We start from the raw sequence: 17,072 nt of genomic DNA, 5'->3' as shown, positions 1-17,072 counted from the left end.
ACACCATCATCCCCTTCTCTCCACCACCCTCATTTCCTTCCCTGAACTGCAACTATTACCACCAACATACTACCCGCTTGCCTTCTCTTGGCGCAAATACCATGGTATACTCCTATCCTCTCCGATATTCACAACCGAACCCCATCTACCTCGCTACCATTCTCATACCCGCTCAATTCCTCGTCCATAATATACCCCTCAAAGTTACCATGGTCGTTTGTCGTTTCCTTGTCTACACCATCACCCACTTTCCTCTTCCCTCCCCCCACGCCATCCACCCTCCTCCCCCACCTTTCACCTCGCCCTCCTCCCCTCCCAATCCTCCCATCTAACCCTCCCCAGAGCGCTCCGAACACTGGTCCCGCCTGCTCTCCGCAGCAGCACTAGAATTCGAGGGCGTAGAGCAAGAATGGCGCGAACGCGATGACGGGCTGACCGAGGATTTTGAAGAGCGGGTGCGCAGCGGGATTGAGTCGCTGGAGAGGTTATTGTCGGAGATGGAGGGGGTTGAGTAAGTTGAAATGAGGGTCTTGGTCGGGACGGGAGTTAGGATATAAGGGTGTGATTAGGGAGTTTCAGACGATTTTTTTCAGCTGTGTGTGTGTGTGTGTGTTTGCGGGGTTAATTTCGTCTTGGAGTAATGAAGACATGGGACAAGGCGACGTTCATCATGCTACGGGGCTAGCTAGATATAGGGAATCTACATGTTACTGTTGAAAGTCTATGTTGTTGTCGGACTATGCATCGCGGTGTGTTTCATACTCCTCCAACACCCTCTCCTTCCTCCTGTGTTCTGTGTAAATACCCCAGAAGCATGCGAAAATGCCAAGCACACTAGATACCAGCGTGACATAGTACGCTGTGCGGAAGCACTTCAGCCCCGAACTCACACCCACGCTGGCCATCCGGCTCGACAATTGAGTTGGAATGCGTAAGCGGCGCCGTAGAAGAGGTTGTAGATATTGCCACTGACAACAGGTGCGATGGTCATGAAGCCCCAATTCACAGCAAAGCCGTCCGCCCCAAATGCATCAACTACAAGAGCGGGGAAGACGCCAAACAACACGCCATACGCTAGACCAGTAAGTCCCGAGACGGCCCAGAGGAAGTTTGGATCCTCGATACGGATGGCGCAGAATTGGGCGAAGGAGAAGATAGTGGCTGAGATAGCGGCACACCAGAAGCGGGAGTGGTGGAGGCGCTTGACGATGAGGTCAGAGCCGATGCCAGATGAAAGGCGTCCGAGAAAGGAGCAGACAGAAAGGATCGAGACGTGCCACAGTTGGCGATCTGCGACGAACTTCTTGCCGACGGACGGGTCCCAGTGGCTCCAGAGTGCTTGCACGTCGTGGCCGATGTTGCTGCAACAATTAGAGAATGGCATGAATGATTGTGACGCTTACTTACTTGATAGTCATCAGCCCAACACCAGTGAGCAAGCCCAGTAGAACCCAAAGCTGCCAAAAGTCCGGCTTGTAAAGCAGCGCTAGGCCAGTAACATCTATATAGTGTGAGTGAGACGACTTCTTACTTGCCGCATCGTCTTCATCGACGATGTCTCCAGGGACTGATAGTAGGGATGATTCTTCAGTGGAGGGACCGCTTGGATCGTCTTCATCTGCGGATGTGGTTGGCAGGTGACGGGGCAGGGGTATGTGCAATAACGAGATGAACTTACTGTTTTCAGGTTGTGGTACCGCAGATGCCTTGTACCGAGTACCATGCGACTTTGCCCGGTGGAGCAGATTTGAGTTTCGCCGGCCATTCTCACTGGTGGGTAAGGCGGCGTAGTCGGCGCCTTTCTGGTGGTCCACGACGATCAAGAAGGGTATCGAAACGAGGACGAGAAGAGATGTTGCAAGGGATAGCAACATTAGCAGTCCAGAGGTGTCGCCAGGGAAGGCGAATCCTGCGATGACGGTGTAGAAGAAAGCGCTGAGTCCGAAGGCGGCCAATGGACATGCTGTCGCTGTTCCACGATGTGTCGGCCAGTTGAGAGTTGCCGTCTTCAGCGAGGCCTGGAATGCCGAACAGCTGCCCACGCCGCTCAAGAACGAGCAGAATGATATCAATCCTACGCTCATGCCTCCCGGGCCCTTATCGTATGCTGCCAATAGTCAGCCCTGTAGCATCGTTGGAGACATTTCGTCCTACCGAGCTTGATGGGATAGTAGCCGACCAGCAGCGTGACCATGCCAATAATTGCCGCCGGACGTGGTCCTCTCTTATCCGTTATGATACCCATGGGAATGCCCGAAGCATACATGCCGAGATTCGCAGCCGTGCCCTACTAGATGTGAGATGATGTACAGTGGAGGGTTTCGAGGGTCCGTACGATGATGTTGCTTTGAGTAGCAGATAGCTGGAGTTTATCGGCGAATTGAGGAGCCCATGCTGAGTAGGCATACTATCAAATATGAGCTTATTCTCGTCTTCTTGATCGGAGTGACATACATTCGTCCCGCAAGCCAGCGCAATTGTTGTTGCAGCAACGACAGATATGATACGCGTCTTTTTGTGAGTGGTGACTTCCTCTTGAGCGACCATGGTGGTCATAAGGGATATTGTGTTATCGCAATTGCGAGATCATCGAGTATCTAAGCTGTCAAGTCGCGCAAGTCGCAACTGTGTCGGGATAAAGTTCCGGAAGGTTAAGAGCAGTGGGAGCGTGAGAGAAGAACACGGTATGGTGGCAGAAGAAAAGGAACGTCTATCAAGCTTATCGTCGCGCAGTCACAGGAAGAGCCTCAAGTGACACATCGACGACACATGGTGGGCTTCCCGGTGGAGTTGGGACGATCACGGCGTCTGGTCGGAGATAACGTTGCCGGGCTTGGCGGGAAGAGCCGCCGAGGCGCGCAGGTGCTGGGGAACGTCATGCGCATGCACAACCGACAGTCACGCCTCAACACCACCACAACACGATATCGCGATCATGGGCGCACTACTGTCGCTGCCTTTTCTGGCTATGCCCGCCATGGGCACGGTATGTAGGATGAATGCACGTGGCTGCGCGATGCTGACAGCGACAGGTATGGAGCGTTGCCGCCTCCTGCTGCGGTGCTGCGACGTGCAGCGCCGTCATGGGCTCTTGCGGAGGGAAGTGTGGTAACAGGTGTGTACAACGTCTCTTGGTGAAGGAAATCCACTGACAACGTGACAGCATCGCCACTCGTATCGCATACGCGCTCATCCTACTCATCAACTCGATCGTATCCTGGATCATGCTCACGGACTGGGCAATGAAGAAGCTGGCCCACCTCACTCTGGACTACGTCGACATCAAATGCCATGGCGAGCAGTGCTACGGATATGTCGCGGTCCAGCGCATCAACTTCGCCCTCGGCTTCTTCCACGTCCTCATGGCCCTCATGCTCATCGGAGTGCGGTCTTCCAAGGACGGTCGCGCGCCCATCCAGAACGGATTCTGGGCGCCAAAGATACTCGGCTGGATTGGCATGATTGTCCTGACCTTCTTCATCCCGAACACCTTCTTCATCGTCTGGGGCAACTACTTTGCCATGATCGGAGCGTGCTTGTTTCTGCTCATTGGTCTTATTCTGCTAGTTGATCTAGCGCACAATTGGGCTGAGTACTGCCAGGAGAAGATTGAGGTCACCGAGTCGAGAGTGTGGACTGGCATGCTGGTCGGATCTGCCCTGACCATGTACCTGGCCTCGTTCGCCATGACCATCGTCATGTACATCTTCTTCGCCAGGAGCGGATGCGGCATGAACCAGGCAGCCATTACTGTAAGTCAATAACTTGCAGACCTGAGTACATGCTAATGTTTCTAGATCAACTTGGTTCTACTCCTAGTCTCGTCCATCGTGTCCATCCACCCCGAAGTGCAGAACGTCAACCCCCGCGCCGGTCTCGCCCAGTCCGCCATCGTCGCCGTCTACTGCACCTACCTGACCCTCTCCGCCGTCGGCATGGAGCCCGACGACCACCAATGCAACCCACTCATCCGCGCTCGTGGCACCCGCAAAGCCACCATCATCATCGGCGCCATCGTCACCTTCGTCACAGTCGCTTACACTACGACCCGCGCCGCCACGTACGGCCTCGCGCTCGGCTCCCAAGGCAACCCGCACGGCAACGGCTACAACCAAGTCGGCACCGACGACTACGAACACGGCCTCGTAACCCAACAGCCCGAATCGCGCCGCGACATGCGCCAAGCCGCCCTCCGCGCCGCCGTCGAATCCGGCTCGCTCCCCGCCTCCGCCCTGGACGACTCCGATTCAGACGACGAGGACGAAGGCCCCGTCAAGAACCCGCGCGACGACGAGCGCAACGCCACGCAGTACAACTACACGCTCTTCCACATCATCTTCTTCCTCAGCACCACGTGGGTGGCTACCCTTCTGACGACCAACTTCGACGAAAAGGACGTCCAGGAGAGCTTTGTGCCCGTCGGACGCACGTATTGGGCGAGTTGGGCCAAGATTATCAGCGCGTGGGTGTGCTATGGGATTTATACGTGGAGCTTGGTGGCGCCGTTAGTTTTGCCGGATCGGTTTGATTATTAGGAGGGGAATGGGTTGGATGGCATGGCGGTTTTTGTTTGGAGGAAGGCGTTGGAGGGAGATGTTTATATGATGGATGCGACTTGCATACAAGTGTGCGTGTTTTTGGAGCATGTATTTGTAGAATGTTGTCAATGTTCAGAATTCTTGTCATGTTAGCAGTTCGCATCTGCAGTTAGTTGTTCTGGGGACGTGGGTGTGGGCAGGCGCACAATCCATTGGACTTTGCTTTTTCTTGTCATTGTTGGTCTCTATGCTCGACTGCTGCGAGGTTTGGTATGAGTAGCGTCTCATTTCTTCCCTCTTGCTGGAAAAAAAAAGAAGTTTTGGAGTGGGTATCAAGCTGGCATCTCCCCTTCCTCTTTGCCCCACCATCCCCATACCACCGTGTATCTATCCTCTCCATCTCATCTTCCCACCCCTCCCCGCCCAGTCTACGATCCATGCTTTGGACACTGATTATCCACAAGTACTACACCTCACCCCGCCTCCGCATCCCCCTTGGGTTTATTCTTACTCCCCTTGGGCCTCCCCCTCCCCCGTGGCTTAACCTTGGGCTTGTTTTTCCTCCCGATTGGCCTCCCTCTCCCCCTAGGCTTTTTCTCGCTGCTCTCCGGCATTGCCAATTTCGTAACCTTCTCCGCCGACTCCGGATCGACCATGCCGCCGCGCGGCTCAGGATCGCGCAGCGCGGCGTCGATTTTCGTCGACGAGAGACGTGTTTCGACTCGTTGATAATACTGGAAGGGCGGTTTGGGATGAATTTGGCGCATCAGGGCGAGCGTGTCGGCGTCGAGGGATTCGCGCTCGGGGAAGATGGGCGTGCCGAGCCAGGTGAGTTGGATGTCTTTGTGCGTGCCTGCGGATTTTGATTTCGGTGGGTTTTTCGACGGCTTTTGGGGTGGTGGAGCGGTCTGTGGGGGAATGGATGTGAGGCGTATGTCGAACAGTCACGCCTACGCCTTCCAGTCCGCGCTCGGCGGCGGCGCGGTTCCAGACGAATTTGCTGGATGCGCCCATCGTGCGAGATCATTATGAAGCCCATGGGACGGCGGGATTCTCCGAGGGCTTTGAGGGTGCCTTTTGTGGCTTTTTGCGTGGTGATCAGCAGGCCCAGGACGTCTTGGTTTCGCCACGAAGGGGGGACGCCGGGGAAGGAGCCTTCGAGGTCGCGCAGGTGGCAGGGGCTGACAGACATGGTGCGGGCTTTGCACTGGATGATGACGCGCAGAGGTTCGTGGAGAGGAGCGAGGACCCAGTGGCCTATGAGGTCTATCCCGGCATCTGATTTTGCACCGACGCGCAGCAGGGAAAAGCCCAGGCGGAGAAGCGACAAGGCGACTGTGTATTCGTAGTGGGTGCCGACATAAATTGGACTGTCCGGTCCAAGTTTCCGCTGCTTTGCATATGCGACGTATGAAGAGAGCGAGTTGTGGTGCTTGGAGCCAGGTGAGAGGATCAGACTGGGGATGTCAATCGGGGCAGCATTGGCAGCAGAAGTGGTTGCGATGCGACGTGGGATGCTTTGCGGAGCACGGGGGTGCCAGCGGAGGAGCTGTGTTTTGATGGGCCATGGCGGGCGGAGGGAGGGTCGCATTACGGTATTAGATTGCGTGAACGTATTCGTGACATATTTACTGTGAATTGAAGACGCGGTGCAGAGCGCAGTGAGTGATGGACTGCTGGTACTGGATCAGAGTGGAACGAGATGAAGTCGCGTAACTTTTCGGCGACGCGCTAGCTTAGCTCAGCCCTATGGAGCTCTCCCGCCATAGCTCCGCATTCCACGTCTGCTACCATCCTGACATTGCACGGGACCTAACACTACTCCACGCTTACGCAAACATCTGCGTACCATACTCCAGAATACTGTTAAATACAGTACCGTAAAATACACGCGCAAGATGAGCGACAAGCTCACCCAGATCCAAGATGAGCTCGACGCTGTATGCGCCCCAATGCACTGAGATACACATGGCCTGCTAACCCAGCCAGCTGCTCAACATGATGCAACGCCAAATAGCGCACATAGTACTCCAAGCCCCACCCAGCGTCCCTCCTGGCCAACACCGTGTCGACACCATGCCCGAGATCAAGGGCAAGGCCGCATCCGAGAACCCACAATCCAACCCACCACAACCCGCCGAGCCTCCAGTGCCCGAGAAAATCTCGCCCGAGCAGTTCAACCAAGACCTCAAGGAGTTTTCCCGCGACATTGTGGTCAAGCAGCAGCAAGTGGAGCTGCTGATTGCGAGTTTGCCCGGGCTGAATGTTAGCGAGGAACAGCAGGTTGCGCGCATGAAAGAGCTGGAGAAGGAGTTGGAGGGGCTGGAGGATGAGAGGGCGCAGGCGGTGAGGGAGAAGGAAGTTTTACTGAAGAAGGTCGAGGATAAGATTATGAGTGTTGGGAGATCGCGTTGAGGGCGGCTGGAGTAGTACGCGCCCTTGCACGAGCTTGTACTTCACGATGGAAAAGAGCCTTCACATTTGGATCAGGACTCTACTACTTGGGGTACCCCATGCAATCATGATTTGGACATTACGAATCACTCTCGTCCATCGAGATAATGCAGGCGCATACGTTATCCTGGACGCCTTCATCGAGGTATCGATCGAAGAAACGCGCACAACAAAAAGAAATGTAAGCAGCAGCTTGCCTTCTGAATGCCTTGACTCAGTCACTCTTCTGGACACTGCTCTTCGGCACAATATGACAACCTCCGGCATCATCCGACTTCACCCGCACCATTCCACACTCCCTCAACCACAACGAATCCACTGGATCAATATCCTGCGCCGTGTACTCCGGCTCCGGCGTCACTGGCCTGCGCACCACAATCCACTCTTCCGTAAATGTTATCGTTCTGTCGCAGTCATCGCTTGGTTTCTCGTCGATCCGAAATATCTTCGCCAGCCACGATGGTAGCTTCGTCTTGCCTTCTGCAGCTCTGACTGCTTTACGATGTTGTCGATCCGCACGACGCCCAAGACGGCGGATTTGTAACTCAAGTTCTCGACGTTCGCGGCGCTCAGAGCTCAAGGCGGTAGCAGCGTACTCGTCGGCGTCGTCGAAGAGGCCGATGGTGCCGGCGTGGGTTTGGCCGTGTTCATCTGTCGGCATGGTGTCAAGAGTGCTGACCTGGGTTTTGTTCTGGCCGCTGTGGAAGAGGAGGATTGTGTAGGATGTGGAGAACACGCGTGTCGGGTAGTCAATGTGGTGGCTTTGCAAACGACTTATCGGCCTGTGAAGACGGGGACGGTGTGACTGGATGCTGCAAACGACGCAGGTGGTGAAGAGCAGCAACGAGCTGTTTGGAATACACAACACCAACGTGCATTCATCTTGCAGCCATGATCTTCTGATGCCTTCTTCCCTCTCCGCCAGGGCATGACGAAAGAAAACCAAAATCATTCATGTGTAACCAATTCATCACCAACAACACAGCGACAGCACGTCTAGCAGCAAGCATATCTGAACATCAGAGACGCCCACAATGCACTCGCACAGTCCCCTCAAGTACACACATCCATCATCATGGCCCCAATCCTTCAGTACAAAGGCCATGCCCTTGAACACCGCCTGTGCCTTGTTGTGCTTCGAAAACTACTGCATGACCAGAGCATCACGAATATTTATACTATGGTGTTGAGCATGCGGTCTGATAGACATGTGCAACCTTGAAAGTCTCTGATGGAGTATCGCAGGTGGAAACGGCAGTTGAAGAGCAAGTGGGAGAAGTTGAGAATATCTTCGATCGGGGTGGGCGAGCATTTGGTGGGTATGGTGTTGCCGCGGCGACTTTCGGTACTAGTCGTCGGCAACGATGTGTAAATCGAAAGAGCCGGAAAGACACCAAGACTGGTTTAGGTCTGTGTAGAGATGGACTAGCTGTCTGCAGCTAGCTATGCGAGGTGCGCGAATGCGAATATAGTTTGTATTCATACATGAAGTTTCCAAGTGTTAAAGACGCAGCCAATGTGCTTCAGGATCATCACGTCATGCTAGCGCTAGCGTCGTCGCTACTGCTTCCGGGCGTTAGGCAACCAGCGACTACGCCGCAATACATAATATACTGAAGACGAGCGTACGCAGATGGGGGTGACAAACATTGCGAAATTCCTTTCAATTTGATTCAGAATGGCACCGCTCAGTCTATACGCATCGTTTTACTCCTCTCTGTTCAAGTCACTGGGCGCCCTTGTATTCGCCAAGCTCTACACACCTCAACCAGTCTCAAAGCGCGACTTGAGCGGCCAAATTGCAATCGTGACGGGTGGAAACAGCGGTATCGGATTCAGTATCGCGAAGCAGCTTGCAAGACAAGGAGCAACGGTCTATTTGGCATGTCGCAGTCTCGAACGAGGAGACCGAGCAATCAATGAGATCACCACCACCATCGGCGAAAGCTGTACCGGAAGACTCCATTGCTGGAAACTCGACACCAGCGACATGTCTTCTGTGCGCGCATTCTGCGACCGGTGGGCAAGAGAAGGATCCAAAATCGACATTCTCGTCCACAACGCCGGCATCGCCTCCCCACCAAAAAACATATCCAACACAACCCCCGACGGCAAGGACCTCGTCATCGTCACCAACTTCCTCGGCTCATTTCTCATGACAAAGCTCCTCGAACCGCATCTCTCCCCCACCGCACGCATCGTGATGACGTCCAGCACCGGCCACCTCGCCTCCGACCTGATTCTGCAGCCCCCGCAACCCCCATCCGCAGGCCTTGTATCCACCATCAAAGCCTTCATCTCCGAGAAATTCAACCTAGTAAAGTCGTCTGGCCCGTCCTACGTCCACTCCAAGGCCCAGCAAGTCCTCTTCGCACTCCTGCTACAACGCCACTTTGCCGCCACCGGCTCCCAGCGCTCAGCTCACGCATTCACGCCTGGCTTCACCTCGAGTCCGATTTTCAGCAAATTTGACGTTGACTGGCGTGTGTGGTTGTCGAATCCTGGGTTTGCGGTGCTCAAGGCGACGGAGAAGTATATCGGTGTCGAGACGGATGAGGGGGGGAAGACGGGGGCGTGGCTTGCGGCAGAGGGGAGTGAAAGGGAGGGCGGGGGTTATTGGGAGTGGTGTACGAGACAGACGAGTTTGGTGGACTTTTTGAGGGGAAAATTGGGCGAGGAGGTTTTTGCGAAGAGGGCGAGGGAGGAGTGGAGCGGGTGGGAGGAGGATGTTGGGGTGGAGTGGAAGGTGGAGATCTGAGGCTGATGATTTTGCTTTCCAATGCCGATGGCAGGGAAAGCAGCGTATGCGATTGTGGTTTCTGAATGGTCTCGTTTGTCTCCCCGACGATTAATGCTATGCTCAATAACAACGTGGAGGTAGACAGGCTAGTACAAACGATCTTGACACCAGCTTCCTTCTCCTCAAATATACCCATTATTCACCTGTCCTCCAACTCTTCCTTCACACCACTCTCTTACCATGTATGCGCTATTCCTCGCTTCTACCAGCGCCGAAGGCAGATCGTCCGACCCTCCTCAGATCCAACTTGTACTTCCTCAGGCGCCATTTCTACTCCGCCTGATCATCACCCTCTCTTCCGGTCCCCAGAGACACCAGCGCACATGCGCACTGCGCGTCCGCTCACGTATACTAAACTCCAGGACAAGATGTGCGCTAAGACAACGAAAACAAAGCATCGTCTGGCCTCGAGGGAAGTGAATTCGCTCATTGTCTGCGATTTCTTTCCATCTCTCCGCGAACAACCTCCGCCTAAGAGTCCATCTCGTGTCGATGGAAATCTGCAACTCCTTCTGAAGAACTACGGCAAACCAGCGACACGTAATCGAGAGAGCCAATACATCCTCAGGTCTCATGAACGATGCCACTCGCTGAAGAATTTGGACGGGAAGCTGGTGTAGTGGTGCTGATGAGGCGTTGACATCCTCGAGGACTTTGGATTGCTTCCTCTTACGTTGTTGATCCAGATACTCAAGAGGATTCAGGAACCGCTTGACACACTTGATTCCGTTTATTAAAGGTGCATCTTCATCGTTGATGATTTGACGGATCCACACGGTGCGCACCTGTTGGGGCAGAGGCTGGCCGCTTGGTGGAGCTGTATCTATGTCGATTTCAGGTGCATAACACCTCTGCGCCTGCTCTATTCTTCTTCTATTTTGCGCGGCTACACCGCCACTCATTATGACTACGGTCGCCGCCATGTCTGACGATAGGACGGTGCTAACTTAAGGGCAGGTCGATAAAGTTGACAGAATGAAGACCGAATGCTGAGTGTGGTGAAGAGACGGTAATTCTGGTTATCGTAAGAGTCGTACGAGTAGGCCGGGTTTATATGAAAATTCGAGAAACAGATGTTTCTCTGGGTCTTAACCTTTTTCTGCACGAGTACACTGACGCGGTACCGATTGGCGCTAGTTTCGGACTTTTGCTATGTTGAGGTTGTCGAACCGGGAAATGGCAGACCAAAACTATTTCTTACCACTCAATCTTTAGTTGTGCAGGACTAACTGTGCGGTTACATCTTAAACTGGTATGACTAACATCACGATTTAGACAACACGACCTCACATGACGGCTGCATCATCGGCCAAGATCTCGACAATGTCTGTCAACTTATTTCAAGTTCTTCTGAAAATACTTCAGGAACAACCCAGTTACGTCAATCTACGCAGCCACTCGCTTACACAACGTCACCGCGTCCGCTTGTCCGTGCTTCCCCAAGAACTTCCTACTGCACAGCGTCCTCCACAGATCCATCAAACCCATTCTTCTTAGCGTCCTCCACAAGGTTCTGCAGCGTCACCACAAACCCCAGATCACGCACTGTATAGTGGCTGGCGAAATTATCAGGATCCCGGCACCAACGCGCCGCACGAGCGACAACGCCCTCATCCTCCAGATCATCGGCCTCGACGCATTCGCCCAGTACCTGAGTGAGTGGATACGCTTTCGGATACTGCTGCATGATCCCCGCTATAGAATCTGGCCTGAAGTCAGAGAACGGACCAGCCAGCAGATCGCTGAAGTTGTAGGTCTGGTTTCCAGCTATTATGGCATCGATCTCTGTAATGCTGATGTCGACATCTTCTTGGGCGAACAAGAAGGTATCGTCGGCGGCTTTTGGCTGGACAGATAGTATGTTTGGAGGAGAAGCGATTGGAGCGGATTGGTTGAGCCCGTTGGACATGTCGGGGGTATGCTCCTTGACTTGCTCCTTTGCAGCGAGAGGCAATCCAAATGGCATGCTCAGTGTTGGGATAGCAGCCTGCTCTACTTGTTCAGCGAACGCAGCGTTCGGCCGCTCAACGTGCTCTTGCGCTGAGTTGTACTGCTTGGCACCGAAAGACGATGCGAAAGGCATGCTCAGGGTCGGAATAGCAGCCTGATTTGCTTGATGTGCGAACGCAGCATTCGGACGCGCATCTGTCTCTCGTACTGCATTGTGGTCCTGTAGGGAGGGTTCGATAGAAGCATGTAACGCATCCCGAAATGATGGCTGCGGAGCTATCATGCGCGAGCCGCTCTGAAACACGAAGCCGGATGGAGTTGGCCCAGTAGATAGAAGGGTAGACAGTGTACCCTGTGCAGATGGCTGGAAAACCGGTTGGCCAGATTGGTTGTCGCCAGCATTGCGTTCACCACGGATTCGACGCTTCGAAGCGGGAGGAGGCATTCCGGCTTCCTGCGATTCGCGGCGACGCTTGCGATCAAGCTGTTCCTTCTGCTTGCAAATCTTGTCGTATCGCGCGACTGCGGCTCCATCAAGGTGATTTTGTGTGATCGTAGTGTACCCGATGTGACCAAGAATGGTATGGAGATCATCAGGGAAAAGCCACTCCAGTGGTTCCCCGTTAGGACCACGCTTCTGGTTGCTCATGGCATATTCGAGAGCGCGAGTCAGATCTCCGGCATCATCGCCTTGTGGAAGATGCTTGATGTCGTTCATGAGAACTTTCATCAGGACCGGTCGAGCCTTAACACCCTTTTCGTGAGTGAGATGATTCACTGATAGAGTGTTGCCATTCCAACCCTCCGGCTTCTTGTGCTTGGCCTTCGTCCAGCCCTCACTAATCTTACGCATCGAGCGACGATTGGCGTCAGAGATGAGGTCCTTGGTGCGGTTGCGATCCTTCTCTGTCATGACCACATTGCGATGCTCCTCCAGGATGACTATGTGTGTTGCCGAACTAAGACCGTTATTCAGGAAGCGTTCAGCCAAGTCAGGATACACCTTGAACCAATTGACCAACAAGGCAATCACTTCAACAAGCGTGAATTGAAGCAATGTACCTCCAGGCATGTTATAAATGTGGTCTGGCTTGGATTGTAGGTAAGGCTCGCTCAAGGACGGTGGAGCTTGTGGGGGCTGGTTTGCGGCGACCATGGATTGGTTCTGTGCGTATGGATTACCGATCGCATTTTTGGGGTTCTTGGAAGATTCGTCTTGCGGCGGTCCAGCGGCAGCAGAAGTTAGCTGTTCGTGAAGTCCGAATCCGTTAGCGGAGTCACCCAATTGCATGGGCTGAGGTTGTGCGGAGGTCATGGCATAGTCCTCAGGACCACCATATGCGGGATCGAGAGCCATCTGCTGACCACCAGTGGCGTTTGGATTGCCCAGAGAGCCGTAGGGACGACGATGTGTTCCTCCTATCTCCTCTTGTTCCGGCAGAACGCCATTCGAACGGCCTTTGTCCGTGGAGTTGGGTCGATCTGAAAGATTCATCCTTTCAAGATCGAAGCGAGCTTTAGTATTTTCTGAGCGTGGTCGATGTTGCGAGCTGGTGGAGAGAGGCAAGTTGTGACGAGGGGATGTTGGTCGAGATAATAGGCTAGAGGGAAGGTTCCCAGAGCGGATTAGTACACCGAGGATCGCGCTAGTGAATCGGGAGATGGTGAAGTGACAGAGAAATGCCTTATTTCGTTGCTATGGTGATCTAATCACTGTACGAACATGTATCGATTGGGCTCCTGTTGCGCGTAGTGACCATGTTCATTCATTTCACCACGCCTATCGAATGAGCCAGGTTGGCTGTAGTCGTAAAATGGCCGTCGCCCTGGCGCAAAAGTGGATTGCGGATAACATAGATACAGATGCTCTATGTTATCGGCTTGGATACGATAAGGACCGCGTGTGGAAGTAGGAAGCGGAAGATCGAGATCATTGGAGTGCTGTCTGGGCGGATCCTGGCGAGAGCTCGGGTCGTCGTGAAAAGACCTATGGTACATTCTAAAGTCGTGACTACTGGTCAAAAATGTACTTTCGTATCTCTCAGGCTGTGGGCGGTCTGGACATATACTCCATCTCTGCTCTTGTCCACTGAGTCGCCAGTCAAATCGACCACATTAGACCTTCGCGTAGCCTCCATCACCTCCAGTCTGTCGATAGTACGTTCTGCCTGCCGCACCACGCTTTCTGCGTCCTCTTCGAGGTAGCGTCTCTCTTCGCGCTCTGCTCTTACGTTTTGGAGCACGCGTCCTTCCGGCACCATATCGGGTTCGTAGTGGTCAAGCCAGACTTCCTTTGGCCTGTGCTGAGGAGCATTTCGATGACCCCGTACTGGCTCGCTCAAGATATTCATAGGCCTGATGTTCGAAGGGAGCGGATCTTTGGACGCTGTTGACCATTCCTGATACCAGTCGTTCATGATATGGGCATCGTGATCCCGGTCATTGCTAGATGTAGTCGCCAGGCTCTGATATGGAACATCCATCGATCCCGGTACATTACCGTAAGGTTGAGTTTGACACCTTTGTATATGGTCGAAGAATTGCCGTCTGATGGATGCATCCAATATGCGACCTGCGTAAGGCTGCAAGTTTGCCTCTGCCATCATTAGGGTTTCATAACGTCTGTAGGAATAATCCATCTCTGCAAGTCTTCTCCTTGCAGGCTGGCTTCGGCGACGTGGAAATTATGCTCTTGTTTATTGTGGCACTCAGTAGTCGTAGCAAAGCTTGCCAGCCGGGTGCTGCGTATCTTGTTGGATGGGTAGTCAGCTTGCTCAATTCAGTAGGTAGTTCTGAAGTGTAGGCGCAATCAACAAGGAGACTACTAGGTGCAGGCACGAAGGTGAGCGCTATATATATGGGAAGTTCGGTTCCTATTGTTTCTATTGACCTATGCTGCTTAGTTATGTCTCACCCATAGACCATGGTACCGCAGGTGATCGTGGATGGTAGTCTATGAGACTAGCTGTTATTGTACCAAACTTCAGTGACGGCCGTTAGTTGCCGCGAAGCCAACAAACAGTCCACACAACTAAGAGCAAGCGCCTCGACGTGCGGACGAAACGACGCGATGGAAGTTTACGGCTTCGATTTTATTCCTGATTCATGTCTTTAAGATAAGCATGTAAATACCTCCAGGAGCTTCTGAAAGTTATCAGAGACGGTCGACCCCGTGGTTTTGTTTACACGACTGAGTGATAGCATTTCATTCAGTTGAGTCAACGAACTACTGTCGTGGTGAAGGCCGCAGTCGCTCGCCGAAGTGTTGCCTCATCTACCTCAAAAAGTCGCTATCAATTCTCTTAACTCCCAGGATCTTGCACACGAATTCGCTCTATCTCGCCGCTGCAAACTACGGCAAAACTTCATTCTGAATCGTCCGACTCCGATCGCTCAAGTCACTGACCAATATCCACCCCTTTCGCATGATCTTCGAACGGATCGAACTAACACTGATGCCGGAACACCCCTTCGATAAATCAATCTGAGTCCCACTCGAGTGCATCCAAAATCCTTTGACGCGTCACCGTACTCATAAAGCTCCGCTGTGACAACGTGTCCTTATCTTTGCTTGTAGGTGTCTTGAACCTATTCGAACTCGGACGCATTCGCCCAATCCGCCCACGTAAGACGCCAAAGTTGTACCCGAAGATCCAGCGGGATGCCTGATTTGATTCAGTGCCCGTACATGATTCAGTGGTCGATTTGGCTTGTGGCCGGGTGCTCTATGCAGGAGGAGCCATATTCTTCATGGACGTAGGATTCTTCGCGGACTTGGGAGTGGGTGGTAGGACTTGTTTGGTCTTTGCTTGGTGCATACGCCAGCGGCAAGCTTCGTTCGCCATGTTCAACCGCTTTGCGCGCGTCTTCTTCTCGGCTAGACGCTGCTGAAACGATTTAGCCCTGCGTGGCGTCGGAATCTCGAAATCTTCTAGCTCTACACGAGTCAGGATTAGCACACTCCTAATGATAGTTCTTGAGTCTTGTACCTGATTCCTCATCCTGCGCTTGTTCGCATTCGCGTTCACTCATGAGGTGGTCGAGCTCCTCAGGCGGTGTATAGTCTGCGTCAGCCCAGCAATCGCACATGCCATCGTCCACAACGAAACCCCGTGACTCTTTGGGAATGGGGCACATAATGCTGGCATCTGTATGGATTTGGTTTCGATGGCTGGCTAGGATAAGCTGTGTAGGAAGAGATGAAACTGCGTGGAATCTGCGAAGGGCTATGTACCCCACGTCCACGCTGATGAGCGATGAGCGTGAGAGTGAAGCCGGACTGCCAAAGAGCTCAGTTTCGATATCAAATGCTACAGCTTTCGTATATGCAGGCGAAGCTTGTCATGACTGATGGAATTGACCGCTGAACTACATGTTAGAAAAATGATTCACGGGCGTATTGAAGACATTCGGGCAAGTCAATGACGCACCTATTTTCTCTGATACCAGAGTACCTCGATAATTACTTTACAATGATGAGCCCAGCACGCCGCCTTCTGTGTCCAATAGGAACAGCTGAAATGATTAGACCATTTTTGAAGGCTGTGCGCCGTAATGCTCCTCAGGTGCCCTACTCTGCCCTCGATCAAAAGCTCGATTCACGTAAAATAATATGCAACCAAGACTTCGAGCAACCATCATGAGAGCTCCTAGGCGCCATAATTGAGGTAGCTAGCGACCAGGACGGATCGCGCGAATGCCAGTGTAACTTCGGGCATTGGCGAGCGCGATTTGCTTTTCGGCCTCAGCCCTGCGCACAAGTTCGCGAGCCGTTTTGAGTTGGTCTCGGCGTTTGCCAGCCCAGATTCGGATGCGACGCTGCTCTTCCATGATCTGTCTCTTTTCTTCGTTGATCTTTCTCTTCTTGGCATCGAGGCGCTCGTAAGCTTGCTGATGAACACTGCGCGCACGAGGTTCAGGCGGAAGAGGGTCAACGCTGGCTGGAGCAGACCTTGGCTGCGCTGTGGAAGATCAGTCCAGATTCAGAAAGAGTTTTATAGAAAGAACTGACGACGACAATGTAGATCTAGAACTCTGTCTCGACCGAACGGGTCAGAATTTCTGGCTTGATCTTCTCCCTTGAACGGGTTGAACACGGATCGGGAGGAATCTTCGTCGGCTGTTCGTGTCAGTGACTCCTCGTTCAATACTGCTTGAGTAGCACGACTCACAGTCAACTTCTTGCTTCGCCAAAGTTTTGAGGGTCTTGCAATAAGGAGACTCATAGTTGTATGTTGCTTCTGGGAGCGGGGTCGGTCGAGATGTTGGAGCCGTTGCCTTGTAGCGGTCATCGAGCAACCAATAGCTTCCCCTACTGGATGCCATGTTGT

At 53.2% G+C, this 17,072-nt stretch overlaps 12 protein-coding genes across 12 annotated transcripts in view; 4 read left to right on the top strand and 8 right to left on the bottom strand.

Annotated features, from left to right (window-relative positions):
* SNOG_13419 (hypothetical protein) overlaps positions 1 to 717 on the top strand; it is a 1,094-nt gene extending 377 nt beyond the window's left edge. The window contains exon 2 of the mRNA XM_001803579.1: positions 343 to 717. Coding sequence (XP_001803631.1) covers positions 343 to 515 — 173 coding nt within the window. The 3' untranslated portion in view covers positions 516 to 717. The remainder of the gene's footprint in view (positions 1 to 342) is intronic.
* A 686-nt stretch (positions 718 to 1,403) lies between these two features.
* On the bottom strand, positions 1,404 to 2,547 carry SNOG_13418 (hypothetical protein; the record flags this gene model as incomplete). The annotated part of the gene is made up of 3 exons (XM_001803578.1): positions 1,404 to 1,618; positions 1,679 to 2,107; positions 2,409 to 2,547. 3 exons carry the CDS (start codon positions 2,545 to 2,547, stop codon positions 1,404 to 1,406), a joined length of 783 nt encoding a protein of 260 aa, XP_001803630.1.
* Positions 2,548 to 2,935: 388 nt separating this feature from the next.
* Positions 2,936 to 4,690, top strand: SNOG_13417 (hypothetical protein; the record flags this gene model as incomplete). The annotated part of the gene is made up of 4 exons (XM_001803577.1): positions 2,936 to 2,986; positions 3,033 to 3,115; positions 3,164 to 3,752; positions 3,798 to 4,690. 4 exons carry the CDS (start codon positions 2,936 to 2,938, stop codon positions 4,533 to 4,535), a joined length of 1,461 nt encoding a protein of 486 aa, XP_001803629.1. The 3' UTR covers positions 4,536 to 4,690.
* Positions 4,691 to 5,011: 321 nt separating this feature from the next.
* On the bottom strand, positions 5,012 to 6,129 carry SNOG_13416 (hypothetical protein; the record flags this gene model as incomplete). The annotated part of the gene is made up of 2 exons (XM_001803576.1): positions 5,012 to 5,391; positions 5,493 to 6,129. 2 exons carry the CDS (start codon positions 6,127 to 6,129, stop codon positions 5,012 to 5,014), a joined length of 1,017 nt encoding a protein of 338 aa, XP_001803628.1.
* A 485-nt stretch (positions 6,130 to 6,614) lies between these two features.
* On the top strand, positions 6,615 to 6,953 carry SNOG_13415 (hypothetical protein; the record flags this gene model as incomplete). The annotated part of the gene is made up of 1 exon (XM_001803575.1): positions 6,615 to 6,953. One exon carries the CDS (start codon positions 6,615 to 6,617, stop codon positions 6,951 to 6,953), a length of 339 nt encoding a protein of 112 aa, XP_001803627.1.
* A 253-nt stretch (positions 6,954 to 7,206) lies between these two features.
* Positions 7,207 to 7,653, bottom strand: SNOG_13414 (hypothetical protein; the record flags this gene model as incomplete). Its single annotated transcript, XM_001803574.1, has 1 exon — positions 7,207 to 7,653. The coding sequence occupies one exon, from the start codon at positions 7,651 to 7,653 to the stop codon at positions 7,207 to 7,209; it is 447 nt and encodes a 148-aa protein (XP_001803626.1).
* Positions 7,654 to 8,670: 1,017 nt separating this feature from the next.
* Positions 8,671 to 9,890, top strand: SNOG_13413 (hypothetical protein; the record flags this gene model as incomplete). Its single annotated transcript, XM_001803573.1, has 1 exon — positions 8,671 to 9,890. One exon carries the CDS (start codon positions 8,671 to 8,673, stop codon positions 9,748 to 9,750), a length of 1,080 nt encoding a protein of 359 aa, XP_001803625.1. The 3' UTR covers positions 9,751 to 9,890.
* A 159-nt stretch (positions 9,891 to 10,049) lies between these two features.
* Positions 10,050 to 10,715, bottom strand: SNOG_13412 (hypothetical protein; the record flags this gene model as incomplete). Its single annotated transcript, XM_001803572.1, has 2 exons — positions 10,050 to 10,615; positions 10,685 to 10,715. 2 exons carry the CDS (start codon positions 10,713 to 10,715, stop codon positions 10,050 to 10,052), a joined length of 597 nt encoding a protein of 198 aa, XP_001803624.1.
* Positions 10,716 to 11,242: 527 nt separating this feature from the next.
* SNOG_13411 (hypothetical protein) lies at positions 11,243 to 13,502 on the bottom strand (the record flags this gene model as incomplete). The annotated part of the gene is made up of 3 exons (XM_001803571.1): positions 11,243 to 11,949; positions 12,094 to 13,224; positions 13,466 to 13,502. 3 exons carry the CDS (start codon positions 13,500 to 13,502, stop codon positions 11,243 to 11,245), a joined length of 1,875 nt encoding a protein of 624 aa, XP_001803623.1.
* A 170-nt stretch (positions 13,503 to 13,672) lies between these two features.
* On the bottom strand, positions 13,673 to 14,345 carry SNOG_13410 (hypothetical protein; the record flags this gene model as incomplete). Its single annotated transcript, XM_001803570.1, has 2 exons — positions 13,673 to 13,729; positions 13,773 to 14,345. 2 exons carry the CDS (start codon positions 14,343 to 14,345, stop codon positions 13,673 to 13,675), a joined length of 630 nt encoding a protein of 209 aa, XP_001803622.1.
* Positions 14,346 to 15,467: 1,122 nt separating this feature from the next.
* SNOG_13409 (hypothetical protein) lies at positions 15,468 to 15,879 on the bottom strand (the record flags this gene model as incomplete). The annotated part of the gene is made up of 2 exons (XM_001803569.1): positions 15,468 to 15,679; positions 15,732 to 15,879. The coding sequence occupies 2 exons, from the start codon at positions 15,877 to 15,879 to the stop codon at positions 15,468 to 15,470; spliced, it is 360 nt and encodes a 119-aa protein (XP_001803621.1).
* Positions 15,880 to 16,413: 534 nt separating this feature from the next.
* Positions 16,414 to 17,067, bottom strand: SNOG_13408 (hypothetical protein; the record flags this gene model as incomplete). Its single annotated transcript, XM_001803568.1, has 2 exons — positions 16,414 to 16,703; positions 16,914 to 17,067. The coding sequence occupies 2 exons, from the start codon at positions 17,065 to 17,067 to the stop codon at positions 16,414 to 16,416; spliced, it is 444 nt and encodes a 147-aa protein (XP_001803620.1).
* Between the last annotated feature and the right edge of the window lie 5 nt (positions 17,068 to 17,072).

Source organism: Parastagonospora nodorum (genome assembly GCF_000146915.1).
Source record: "Parastagonospora nodorum SN15 chromosome Unknown scaffold_26, whole genome shotgun sequence".
In the NCBI taxonomy this organism is placed as follows: Eukaryota; Fungi; Ascomycota; class Dothideomycetes; order Pleosporales; family Phaeosphaeriaceae; genus Parastagonospora; species Parastagonospora nodorum.
The sequence above is the reverse complement of the archived record's forward strand: the minus strand, read 5'-3'. Positions and strand labels throughout refer to the sequence as shown.